Raw genomic sequence first — 12,707 nt, 5'->3', positions numbered from 1 at the left:
CTTTCCTTAGTTATCTAAACCCTCCAGCACAGACGCCCTCTCCGGTAGGAGCAGCTGTGCAGAGGCGCCGCGACGGCCGTCTGGGACCACGTGACGCGGGTGGGTGTGTTCTTCTTCCCTGGATGCACTGCGGCGTTTTAACCAACTTTCTAAGATGGCGGCCGTGCATCTGAGGATCGGCGATTTGGTTTGGTGAGATTTTTGTGCTTATTCGTTTAGTTTCAGCTGCATGACGTGTGCTGAGGGTGATTTAAACGGAGTCGCTTGCGCGGTGCCCTTGCTTGCTGGCTTGAGAAAATGGCAGGAATTTCTTTGCAGAAATGATCTTGAAAATAGTGATTTCACCCAGCACAGAAACAGCGTTTCGTTAAAAAAAAAAAACAGCAATCCGTATATTATTTTTTTAGCCGCAGTCTAGAACGAACAGTTCAGTTTTCTACATGTAGCACAACATTCCATATATACATCTTTATTAGTCTTGTGGAAACGTTATTTCCAGATGTTATCGCTTCCTCGTTGCTGAAAACATTTTATCCTGCTCCTTTATTGAACCCGAGCGGGAGGAACTTACTTTCCAGTCGTATTTCCTAAACTTTAACATAAACGGAGACTTGATGTACCTTCGACGATGTGACTTCACGTTTTTAACAATCGTGTACCCCTCTCTTCATTTTCACACTGTCAAATATAGGCGATTTCCTATGTATTGCACTTTGTTTACACATCACCAGTTAATTAATTTTACAGTACATTGCAGCACACAGGCAGTCGTTGTTACTACATTAGTACAGTTCTCTCTGTTACCTAATATTTCGGCCATAGTATGAACTAGTAAGCCTCAGACCGTCTGTGGTACTACATTTCAAACCATTGCATAATTTAAATATCGAGAAGGAAACCATCGGTTGTGTTGCGTTAGTTGAAATGTTTCTTCTTTTTCAGGGGGAAGCTGGGACGGTATCCACCTTGGCCAGGAAAAGTAAATTCATTTCTAATCCGTTTTCTCTCCAAAGTTGCCGATCTTTCATTTTTTCATTACATTTTAAGTAGTGCACCAGTTCATGATGGGTCAGGAGTTGTTTTAAAGATGTTACAGTTGGTAACATTCCTAAATTGTGAACTATTTTTAGTGAAATAATGGGGAGGGTTTTTTAACATCCGTCATAACATCTGTTTAAAAGATGGGAGGGGGGGGATTCTAGTCTGGTTTTGTAAATTTTGCAGTTTTCCTGAAAGTGTAATGGATGATTGTGCTTATCTTTTCCCTGTCGGTGAGCCTTCTCTGTCAGGGTCTTCCTGTAAGTTTAATTCCCATTTTAACACCGTTCTGTTTTTTCTTTTTAGATAGTAAGTCCACCGAAAGACTTGAAGAAACCGAGAGGAAAAAAATGTTTCTTTGTGAAGTTTTTTGGCACTGAAGACCAGTAAGGAGTTTTTCCCCTCTCCCACCGTGTTTTAAAAAGTTACAAACAGTTGGCGATGGTTCTCTCGCGGCAGCTTTCTCAAAACGGCGATGCCTGTTTCTTTTCCAGTGCTTGGATAAAGGTCGAACAGCTGAAGCCTTACCACCCCCACAAGGAAGAAATGATCAAGATCAACAAAGGCAAGCGTTTCCAACAAGCTGTGGATGCAGTGGAGGAGTTCCTCAAGAAAGCAAAAGGAAAGGAACAGGTAACGGCTTTGGGTCAACTGAACCTGATGCACACACTGCGGTGCCATTTCTACATCTTAAAGGGAAGTCTGAATTAATTTTTTCCAATTTGCAAAAAAATCAGAATCTTATTCCTGTGCCATTGTAGTGAAACAAAATCAGTTAAATCCTTGAGCTACAGTATAATGAGTGAACATTTTGAAATGTGCCTTTATTGCGTTGTTTAACTTTAATGTTTCCGTTAATTCTCAAGATTTCATTTAATTACTCCATTATTGATGGGTCGTGGTGTTGGGGAAATAAGGCTGGTGGGTTTCGGTGCCACTTTTGCTTGCGGTAACCTGTTTGTCTTCGCTCCCTATTTAGGCATCCCACAATTCCAGTACTTCAGAAGAAAGACACAAATCAAACGCCGCAGACGTCAAAGGCAGAAAAAATGCTGCAAAAATGGTGAAATTGCCACTTGATGATGATGAAGACCTTGGTTTGCGCCGACGAGGCCGCCCTCCAAAAGAAGACAAGGTTAGAGACGGCAAAGGGCACCTTGTTGAACAGAACAGATGAATTCATGATACTCAAAATGCAAATACTTATTTAAGCTATTCCAGTTCTGTTCCTACTGATCACAAGAAGAGTCCCTGGAAAGTATGTGGAATTGTGCTGTCCAACACCGTGCTAAAGCCTGCTTTGTTTGTTTGGTTTTAAGCTTGCGAACAAAGTATTAAAAAGATGATGGCTACAGAGTCGCTGAACCGGTTCTGTGAGCATTTCTCCAAAGGGGATTCGAGATCTTCATCTCTAAAGGGTGGTTGATTGCTGGATATAAACATATCTGTATCATAAAGTGCAGCCAAAAAATCCCAAATGTGAGCTAATTGTTAAAATTGTAACAATTAAACATCAGTGAAATTACTTGTAAGCGTTCGTTTATTCTCTTGGACAAGATATCAGCATTCATTGTAGTTTAAAATATAATAAAATGGCTGGAATTTTTTGTACGTCAAAACAATGTAAAATGCTGTTAAGAAATTGTGAATATTTTGTGAAGCAGCTTGTATAAATTACATTTTAAAATACACTTTTGATTATTTTAAATATTTGGCTTTTAAGTACTTTTTTAATGAATACTCATGTTATTTAATCAGAGTGCCCAAGTAGAACTTTGTAGAATGCAGTTTGCTCACACCTGCTACAGAGTTCAGTCAGACTTTAGTTTAAAATGCATGCTTTCTTTGTCTTTGTGGCACCTCACGGTGATTTGGTATATGGGTAGTTAACATGTTTTTGGATATTTGCAAATATTCATGCACCATAATCTAAATGAGACCTTAATTAGATTTGGGAATAAAATGCATCCATAGAAGATAAGAATGAGATGCCCTACACTTAGAGCACTCAAATTTTGAGTGTTAATATTAACACAGCTGCATGACATAGGTCAAGTGTGAGTCCAATGTTCACTGCACAATCGCTGCACTTGGAAACGTGATGTGCTTTGGAATTTTATATCCAGTGTTTTGTATGTTTAAGTCCTGGCATATTTAACACATTTACACTTTAGTTTTAATGTTATACTGAAACATATTTATGACTTATGTAAATCGGTGGCTACTTGTAGTTGGTAGTCCTATTACACTTATACCTCTCCTGTAGTCGGTATGATGTTTACAGTTAAGGCCAATTAAATGAAGATAACATATTATGACATTTAACAGTGTATGGCATTACACATTGTCACCTCAAAACATCCCTTGATTTGGAGTTACCTGTTTTTATTCCTTTTTTTTTTTGTCTTCCAGGTCTTTGTTTATCAGCACCTGATCAAGCTGGAATGTGATTGCAATCTAATAATGTAAATGTTTTTTTTTAGGATTTAACAGATCCTGAACCTTCCTCTGTACAGCGATTGGTGGCTGGAACAGTTTCTGCATTTAAGTGGGAGAGTAATGTATGTTTATTTATTAGGTGTTATCCAACTTGTGGTGTCTTATGCATGTCTGTTGATAAAAGATATTTGCTTGAAATGCATTGTCCCCCAACAATATTTGTACAGCAAAGACAAAACTTATTTTGCTTTGCAAACAAGCAATTCGTTTTTGTGATCATGAGATGTGTATATTACTCATCATTCACATTTGTTTTACTTTTGGGTAATGGTTATGCTATTTTTATAGCTGGGTTATTTATTTTGTTCAAAATGACCTGTGTGCAAATCACTTTAGTAGCTTTGCTGTTTTACCACTTATCAGTCCAACAAGTCTGTTTAGAATAAAACTTTTGATAAAACTTTCTTTTTTTGTAGCAAGTAAAGGATGACCCTCACTTCCATCACTTTCTGCTCAGCCAGTCAGAGAAGGTAAGCAGGGGGCAGGCTGGGCAGTGGGTGCTGTCTGGACGTGGAGTTTACGTGCACAGGAAATTGTGGAGCTCGTCTATGGTTTCCTGTCTGGAATTAACCTGTCTTTATTTGTCGAAATGTTTAATTTAGCTTGATTTGTTTAAATTAATAGGATTGAAAATATGGTTTTGAATAAAGTTTCTTTTCTGTGTTATCTGTATCAAAAGCAAAACATACTGGAGTTGTTCTGTTGCATATTAACACCGTTTTGGTTTTATTAGAATGGAAATGGCTAGCATTGCATAGCATTGCACATTATTTTGATGGGCTTGTTTTGTGTGGAAGTTAGTGTGTAGTGGCAGTGCTTGGTGGTCTCACATTGTAATTTCTTTATGTACAGCCGGCTTCTTCATTAGAACCCATCAGCAAGAGGCTGAAGGTTATTGAGGAGGTAAGACAGTCTACTTTTTGCAAATTGCTAGCAAACTGAGATTCATTTGCATAATTAATGCATCTCTTTTATGTATTTTTATGCAATAAAATCTGTAGAGTTTTATTTTTTATACATATATCAAATGTTCTACATTTTGTTAGGCTTGTTGGTTCACAGTTTGGTGTTGATTTTTAATAAACAATCCACTAGTATACATTTATTTATCACTGTACCCTACAAAATTGTTTCTGTAATCCCAGCTAGTATTTAACAATGTCTGATTTGTTTTCATAGGTCTGATAACCCTACCTTGTGCTGTTCAGTCTTGGAATCTGGAAATTTGCCAGCAAAGTCTATTCTGAGTTGTGTTTCTTTTCCAACATTGTGCTTTATTCTTTTTTTAAATGTGGTATGCATAGGGTTTTCTTAGATTACATCCTCTGTGAAGTACATGCCTTTCTTTTTAAATAGGACACTGGATCTACATCTATTCAAGCAGCTGATAGTACAGCAGTCAATGGCATTATCACCCCTACAGACAAAAGGTACACTTTCTTTCACTCTACTGAATCTGGGTTAAATTAAAAACATTTTTTAAGTCTCTTAAATATGGGTTTAATTACCTTGGATTACTGTTGCTGTCAATTCTGGAAATGTAATAAGATCACACACGATTACTGTCCATTGCTTACTTATAGTAAAAAAAAAAGACAAACGTATATGAACTTTTTTAAATGTATTGCATAGTAGGATAGGTGCCCGATTTAATAAGGACATGCATTAACATTTTTTCTTATTTTAATGTATCAATAGGATAGGATTTCTTGGCCTTGGATTGATGGGGAGTGGAATAGTTTCAAACCTCTTAAAGATGGGTCACATTGTCACCGTCTGGAACCGCACAGCAGAAAAGGTCAAATAGTTTGGTTGTAGCTACTTTTTTAGACTTCAGTGAATGTCAGGGGGAAAATTGCTGTTTAATTTAAATGGAAAATTGCTTGCGTGGGTCATGAGAGTATCCGAAAATTGTGTAAGATGTCACTATTACACTTTTTAAGAATATGCTGTGCGATAGTAACTTCTTTGAGCCATATATTTGAGTTTTGGTTACACCTTTTAGCAGTTGTGCTGCACTCTTAAAATACTTCACAAATAGGTCATAAAAGGTACCTACTAAAGGCTTTGTAGGTGTTGTGCATAAATTCCTGGTATGACATTTATGCAAAAGGTGTAACGACTCATTTCATTAAGTAACCTTCCTTTTTTGATTAATAGTGTGCCAAAGTAGCGCAAATCACATACATCCTCACTGAGGGTATACTAGTTTAATGTTTAAACAAGTATCCCTTTTTGTTGTGACTTAGTACAAAACACAGCCTGTATGTTCTTGCTTTTCAGACAATTTATAGATCATCATTTAAGCAAAAAAGGTTTTACAGTTTACAGGTGCCTTCCAAGAGCCAAGACTGTAAAGCTTACTAGAGTAATGTCGTTTCTTGAATCACTTGAAAAAATTAAATGATCTTTGCTTGATCTCAAGATTATTGGTGGGTTTTGTTGAGGATATGTATTTGTGAGTTTATCAAATTGAGCCATTAATAGTTAACTCAAATGTGTTCTTCAAAGTACTTTTGAATAAGTAACCTCGCTTCCTTTCAGTGTGACTTGTTTATCCAAGAAGGAGCCAGACTAGGACGAACTCCAGCAGAGGTTGTGTCTATGTGTGATGTCACTTTTTCCTGCGTTTCAGACCCAAAGGCTGCCAAGGACGTAAGTGGTTTACCTTGCGTTCAGTAGTAAAGTAGAGAATTGTTGCCGTGGGTAACAGTAAGCAATAGTTATCAATGGTTAACAATAAGCAATCTTTTATATACTGAGCATGAAAAGAATCCTACCACTTCTAAATTAAATCTTATGCAGAAATGGACTGTTTTGGATGCATGTGAACAGACACTTTGTTGAACAGATGTCTTATGATGATTAAATGTTTATTAGTACCAAGTCTACTTATTTGTACTGTGCATGGTAACACACGAAGAAGGTTCTACAGCTGAAACATTGTTTCTTCTCTTTTTAGCATGGGATAAACCTTCACTTGTTCCTTTAAACCCTTTATAATAGTATGCAGTTGCAGTTTTTGAGGGGAAAATCTCATGCATTAGGGTTTTAAGCGCTTGAGTGCTAAGAGCTTAGTAAGACAGAAAAAACTGCAGGGTTTCCTTGCAGTTGAATCATTGTGTAACATATAAATACTGTCACTTTGTTGTGTGCTGCTGAATTTCCTCCGTGAAAAAGACTGCCTCGATACCAAAGGACATGATGCCTTGGTTCATATAGAAAACAGCAAATAGCAATGTGTTGAAGCACAGAGCTCTTCCTTGGGCATTGTGGATAGCCTTCAACTTCTCAATCCTGCATAGTCAAATTACGTCATATAATGTCTTGTTTGGTATAATAGTTAAGTAACAGTAAGACGGCTAGTTAGCTGGTCCGCTTGTAAAGTAATCCAGCTGTAAGACAGCACGAGGGCCGGCTGGGGAGGGTGAAGGGTACTGCCTGGCTGGAGCTCTGTCCTGTGGGAAGCCCTGAGGCAGTGTATCTGTGATGCATGTCTTGCACCAAGTTGGGAATGCTGTCTTGAGATATGCCTCTTCCCGAAAAGTATTAAAAAATTGCGTTTTTTATGTTCAGGATATCTAAAAATGCTATTCTTGTTTATGGTAGAATTCAGTAAATTTGGGTTCTTTGCCGCCCTCTTGTCAGAAGGATTCTAAAAGAGGGATTTGTTCAGTGAATATCATTACTTACGTCACTTACCTGCTTGTTTCTTCAGCTTGTGCTTGGCCCCAGTGGTGTACTGCAGGGAATTAGACCAGGGAAATGTTACGTTGAAATGTCCACTGTAGATCCAGAGACAGTCGCAGAATTATCACAGGTAAGCACTTTTCAAAGTTTTCTAAGAACATTTGAACACTCCATTATTTCAGATTTGTAAATGAAGAGAAAAGACATGGCTTATTACTTGGTATTGTTTCATTGCAGTGGAAAGCTAGGCGTATTCAATCGTGATCCTGAAGGTTTTGCTTATACGTTTGTTTGAAGCAGCAAGGGTTATTTCTCACTGCAGTCTATGTGCACGTCTTTTGTAAAACACGACTGACTGTCATGATGATAGCATGTTAAGATTTTCATTTTTTCCAAATAAAAGTAATAAAGATGTTCTCTGCCCTGAATGGGTGCCTCACTGCTCGGGGGGTTTCAGTTCAGCCTGCCATTCTCTTTTGTGGATAGTGTATTGTATTTTTAGTGCATGTGCGTGTTGAACAAGATTCTCTTTTAACGAATGCAGGGGTTCCCAGTCCTGTTGAGATTTACACCTGCTATTTTTTTCCTTACAGTTGTGGTCTTGGCTTAAACCCCTTACGCCTCATAAGGGTTAAATTAATTGGGTGCTCAGGCAAAACGACCTGCAGGCGTTTGGGTGCACAAGGACCTATTGCAAGGTTTGCCAGCCCCGGTCCTGGAGAGTCCCCGCTCCAGCAAGGCTGTATAGAAAGCCGTTAAATCATCGGTTTCTAAAGCCCTGGAACTACTTGTCCACAATCAGTCAAACCAGAGTTGTGTTCCATTTAATAATTTAGTGTTCATGTGGAACAAAACTTAACATATCCTGCAGCCTTTCATTGAAACACTACTTGCTTAAACAAGTGTTCCTACTCTTCACATAATGTGATTGATGGTGGCCTGTCAGAAGAACTTTTGCAGTTGTTGAATTTGAAACCGCTGGCAGTTTTATTCAATCGTTTTAACTCGCTATTGTTCTTTAAGGTGATCACTTCCAGAGGGGGCCGCTTCTTGGAGGCTCCGGTGTCTGGGAGCCAGCAGCTGTCCAACGATGGGATGCTCGTGATTTTAGCTGCTGGAGACCGAACGCTCTACGAAGACTGTAGCAGCTGTTTCCAAGCTATGGGAAAGACGTCTTTTTTCTTAGGTATCTAAAGAAAGCAAATGTGCTTTAAAGCAGCTGTTGGCATCCTTAGTAAAATAGTCATTATGGGAAGATAATGGTTCTGGCAGTTCAGATCGGTCAAGTTCATTTGTGTTAATTACAAATCTCCCGTTGTTTGTTCCACTCTGTAGGTGAGGTGGGTAATGCTGCAAAAATGATGCTGATCCTTAATATGGTGCAGGGGAGCTTCATGGCGACGATTGCCGAGGGGCTGACGTTGGCACAAGTCACCGGCCAATCACAGCAGACCTTCTTAGATATTTTGTGTCAAGGGCAGATGGCAAGTTCTTTCCTGGACCAGAAATGCCAAAGTGAGCATTTTATTGATAACTGCTTAATCAAGTTTTAATATGCATTTTTATGCACGTCTGTGAACTTGTTAAAATCGAGTACAAACTGGCTTATCTGATTGCAGAATCATTAACCTTGGTGTTCCGGTGTAGGCTTCACGCATCATCTTGACTCTTACCTTTAAAAATCGCAATTCTGTTTAATTTTTTTACGGCAGCATTGTCATCTTAAATATCCATATGATGTTACATACAAAGGTAACAGTCTGTTTTCTGTAATATGTGTGTCCTAAAGCTGGTAAAATATTGGACTGTTAAATTTTGAGGCCTTTTGTGCCTACCCTTTGCCTTAATGTTGTATGAGTGTGCCGATTGTTCTCAGTTCCGTTGTTATAAGTTTCCCTCGTGTCATTTTCAGATGTGTTGCAGGGTAACTTCAAGCCTGATTATTATCTGAAACATATTCAGAAGGACCTCAGGTTAGCGATCGCAATGGGCGATTCTGTCAATCATCCAACTCCAATGGCGGCAGCAGCCAATGAGGTGAGATGAAGCCTGAGCGCTGAGCTGGGGTTTCACAAGGCTGAAGGATATTACACAAAATACTGTAGGGTGTGTGATCTTTAATCTCTTTCGTGCCCCAGACATAAACATGATACATTTTATTAACCAACATTTCATTTTTCCTGTTAGAGTAGCTCACATTTGTAAATGAGCCAGTATTGTTTTTTTTATTTTCATAAATTGTTATACAGCGCTTTTTGAGGTAATTATCCTTACTATTGTCAGTCAGGTTGGGGGAGTGGGATGCTAATTAACTTTGTTTTTGTTCCATATATTAAATGCTGTCACTGTCACTTTCCTTCCTTTTGGCAAAATGTGAAGCTCTGTGAAATCAGAATATAAAGGAGGTGAATTAAAAACATTTAATTTGAAGTCTTAATCCCAGCATTGCTAGTAGATTTCATCAAGGTTTTAAATTAACAATTTAAATGAAACCTTAGGGCAAAAAGTATGAGTCATTTGTACATGTATGAAACAATTTAAAGGGTCAAAATATTTTCATTACATGCTTTGAGATTTGCAAGAACTATTTACTGAAATCATCGTACATTAAGAGAAAGCCCAAGTCTTTGTACTGAAAGTGTTTCTTAATTTGTTTTTATCTTTAATTTAAATTGAGCTCTTTAATATTTGGATGTTTTAATTTCAGTGCCATTGATTTTACCCACCTTTAAATTATTTACTTGGTGAAACTATGTAAAAATCAAGTTTTGAAAATATGCAGACTAGTCGAAACGTTTTCAAACATCTGCATGCCTTGCCACAGTTGTTGTCAACTGTGGGTATGGATCACTATCTTAAATGCAGTTCCGTGTTTTAAGTACTTTGTATGTGTATATATATCAAATCTTTTCCTTTCTCTTTCATCTGTGAGAGGTATTTTTTGTCTTTACAGGTCTATAAAAGAGCAAAAGCACTGGACCAGTCAGACAATGACATGTCTGCAGTCTACAGAGCCTACATTCACTAAATCCTACAGAAGTAATTTAAACTCTGGACCACACTCTTTGATTTTTCCATTTCCTTTTTTTAAGTAATGTTCTTCTGCCAACCTGGAAAAAGTGATTTTCCCCTGGTGTGAGAGTGGAGCATTGGTTAAGTAGCCAAACCTGAGTATTGCACTGACTGTGATAGAGCAGCACGTCTGGAGCTCAGAATGAGGTTGGTCAACTCTGTGCTGATCGCTGAGTTTGACCTCGGTCACGTTTATGAATGGGAAAGTAATGCAGTGTGTAATGTATCAGTTAAACTATACCCTTTGAAGAAAATTTGTTTTCAGGGGATTTAACCTTTTTAGGTTTCATTGGTGATACATTCACATTATTTCTTTTAAAGTATTTGCAGTTTTATTTAATTTTCAGTGTAACAATTACCTATCAATGTCTGGAATGGGAAGATATATATTTATGTAATTCTGTTAATATTATGATAAGGCTGGAGAAGCACCAAGAAAATGCCACTGCAATGCCTTAATGTTGTAACCCCAATATAATAGATGTATTTATTTATTTAAGACTCTTAAAACTGAAAATGCAAATGCAAAAGCAAAGTGACAGGTCTCACATTTAGGATATTTAAATGCCTTAAAATGCATTGTTACCTAGGTCTGTTAGAATGAGACCTTTACTGGGATCAGCCATTAAATTGACTGTTAATATTTAGCATAACCCAAATAGGTCTATGGGATATCTTAAGAAAATGTGAATTGTAACTGTAAGAATTTCTCTCTGTAAACATTCGTTTCTTATAAACTTTACCTTGTCATGTCCACTTTAGTGTTAAATTCACCACAACGGGTGAAAAAACCTGCGTTAAGATAGCTCGCCCTTTTCATTACAACACTTCACAAGTAGTTATACGTGTAATAAATTGTCATTTTTAATTATGGATTGCTGTAGGTTTTTTGAGGGCCAATATTCATGTGCATATGCAAGCCTTCCTTTTGCCTTACTGCTTAATGAATCTGAGTGACTAAAGTATTGACCACTTAAGGGTCTTTTGAAAATTCAGTTAACTTGAGGCAACACTAAGGCAGTGGGTGACTTAGAATAATAAAACTGCATTACTTTGAGGTAGAAAATAAAAACTACAGTTTTTATCCAAAATAAATATTTGGATATATTTTAAATGCCTCATGTCCTGGCCAAAAAGTATCAGTTACTTTGTTGGTTTACAGCTTCTTTCACTTTAGTAAATATTTACAATAAAAAGCTGTACATTTAAATAGTTTTTCAAACCATGAGCAACCTATGCATACTGCCACAAGTTATTCGTTTTTTTAATTGCTTTTGTTTTGGCACATCTGAAACACAAAATAATCCTAGTTTTGCATATTTTAAAGAACATGTTCTATCACCAAATACAGAGTTGGAAGTTATTTGCTTATTTACCAAAATAGGATTTAATTGTTAGTCTGAGTGGTGGTGCTTATCTACGTTTATGGCCATCCCTTTTATGTTCATAATTTAATCCTTTTAACAAGTGTAAATAGTCTGTCTTGAGTTTAAAGGATACATACAATTACATTGGGGAGGTATAAAAAGAATTTAATTACAAGAAATGGCTCTGAACTCCTAAATCATGTGTTGTCTTAATTACTGTAGATGGTTCCGTTGAGTGTTGACCATTTAAATGTTTCTTTCCTCTTCTGTTATAATTGATTTCTTAATATGTGACAATGAACAGCTTGTTGAAGAAATATCCAATAATGGATAACTGATTTACTAATAAATCTTTTTTGTAAAGAAGGTTTTGCTGTTTTAAGAGATGTTCATTTGGTATGTAAGTGAAATGTGAATTTTTTGTGCAGTTAACAAGCTTCTCACAAATAAAGAAACTTAAGTCTTGGGTGTAATGTGGTTTTATTTTTTTCTAATATTTCCTAACGTTAAAAATATTATTGATCCCTTGAAGGAAGCTTCAACGGTTCCTAGAGGTTTTTTTTAACTTTTTTCAAATTTTTTACAATAGTTGTTTAGTCACAGCAAGGTAAAGCAATGTTAGATTATAAAGGAACAAGTAAAGGTTTATTCCATGCTGAAAAGAGAAGAACGGAACGTTTGGGCTGTGGAGCCTTCTTCGTGTGTGAGGGTTAGAGAATATTGGATAATTGTGTAGTATTTAGTAGTTGTCCTAATCATAGGAAAGAAAATCAGGCTATGATCAGTAATTAACCTTTTATTCTAAAAGTGGATAAATGTCTTGACGTTAGTGAAGCTCTTGTTTTAAACTTTTATAACTTCTGTATGCTGATTCTTAACTTTTTTTTATTTTCAAGAGCCTTAAGAATATAATTCGACGTCTGAGGGATGGGTTATATGAAAACCAAATACTGCAACAAAAATCTCCAAGGTGCTTAAACAAGTATAAAGCGACAAACTAAACGTTGAAGACTGATTCTCCGCCTTCCTTTTAACACATGA

General features: G+C 37.0%; 1 protein-coding gene across 1 annotated transcript; it reads left to right on the top strand.

Annotated features, from left to right (window-relative positions):
• Positions 1-66: 66 nt before the first annotated feature.
• Positions 67-12,139, top strand: glyr1 (glyoxylate reductase 1 homolog (Arabidopsis)). Its single transcript, XM_088613325.1, has 16 exons — positions 67-192; positions 943-979; positions 1,345-1,424; positions 1,533-1,671; positions 2,018-2,173; positions 3,522-3,599; positions 3,954-4,007; positions 4,390-4,440; positions 4,894-4,967; positions 5,236-5,335; positions 6,082-6,192; positions 7,256-7,357; positions 8,251-8,413; positions 8,563-8,742; positions 9,140-9,264; positions 10,181-12,139. Exons 1-16 carry the CDS (start codon positions 155-157, stop codon positions 10,253-10,255), a joined length of 1,563 nt encoding a protein of 520 aa, XP_088469451.1. The 5' UTR covers positions 67-154; the 3' UTR covers positions 10,256-12,139.
• Positions 12,140-12,707: the final 568 nt, after the last annotated feature.

Source organism: Lepisosteus platostomus, chromosome 19 (genome assembly GCF_059453375.1).
Source record: "Lepisosteus platostomus isolate fLepPlt1 chromosome 19, fLepPlt1.hap1, whole genome shotgun sequence".
Classification (NCBI taxonomy): Eukaryota; Metazoa; Chordata; class Actinopteri; order Semionotiformes; family Lepisosteidae; genus Lepisosteus; species Lepisosteus platostomus.
This window is presented reverse-complemented; position numbering and strand designations above follow the sequence as displayed.

Coding starts and splice junctions, on each gene's coding strand:
- glyr1 (XM_088613325.1), top strand. CDS start 155: ATGGCGGCCGTGCATCTGAGGATCGGCGATTTGGTTTG. Junction 1,425..1,532: donor TTTTTTGGCACTGAAGACCA/GTAAGGAGTTTT, acceptor TTTCTTTTCCAG/TGCTTGGATAAAGGTCGAAC. Junction 7,358..8,250: donor CAGTCGCAGAATTATCACAG/GTAAGCACTTTT, acceptor TTGTTCTTTAAG/GTGATCACTTCCAGAGGGGG.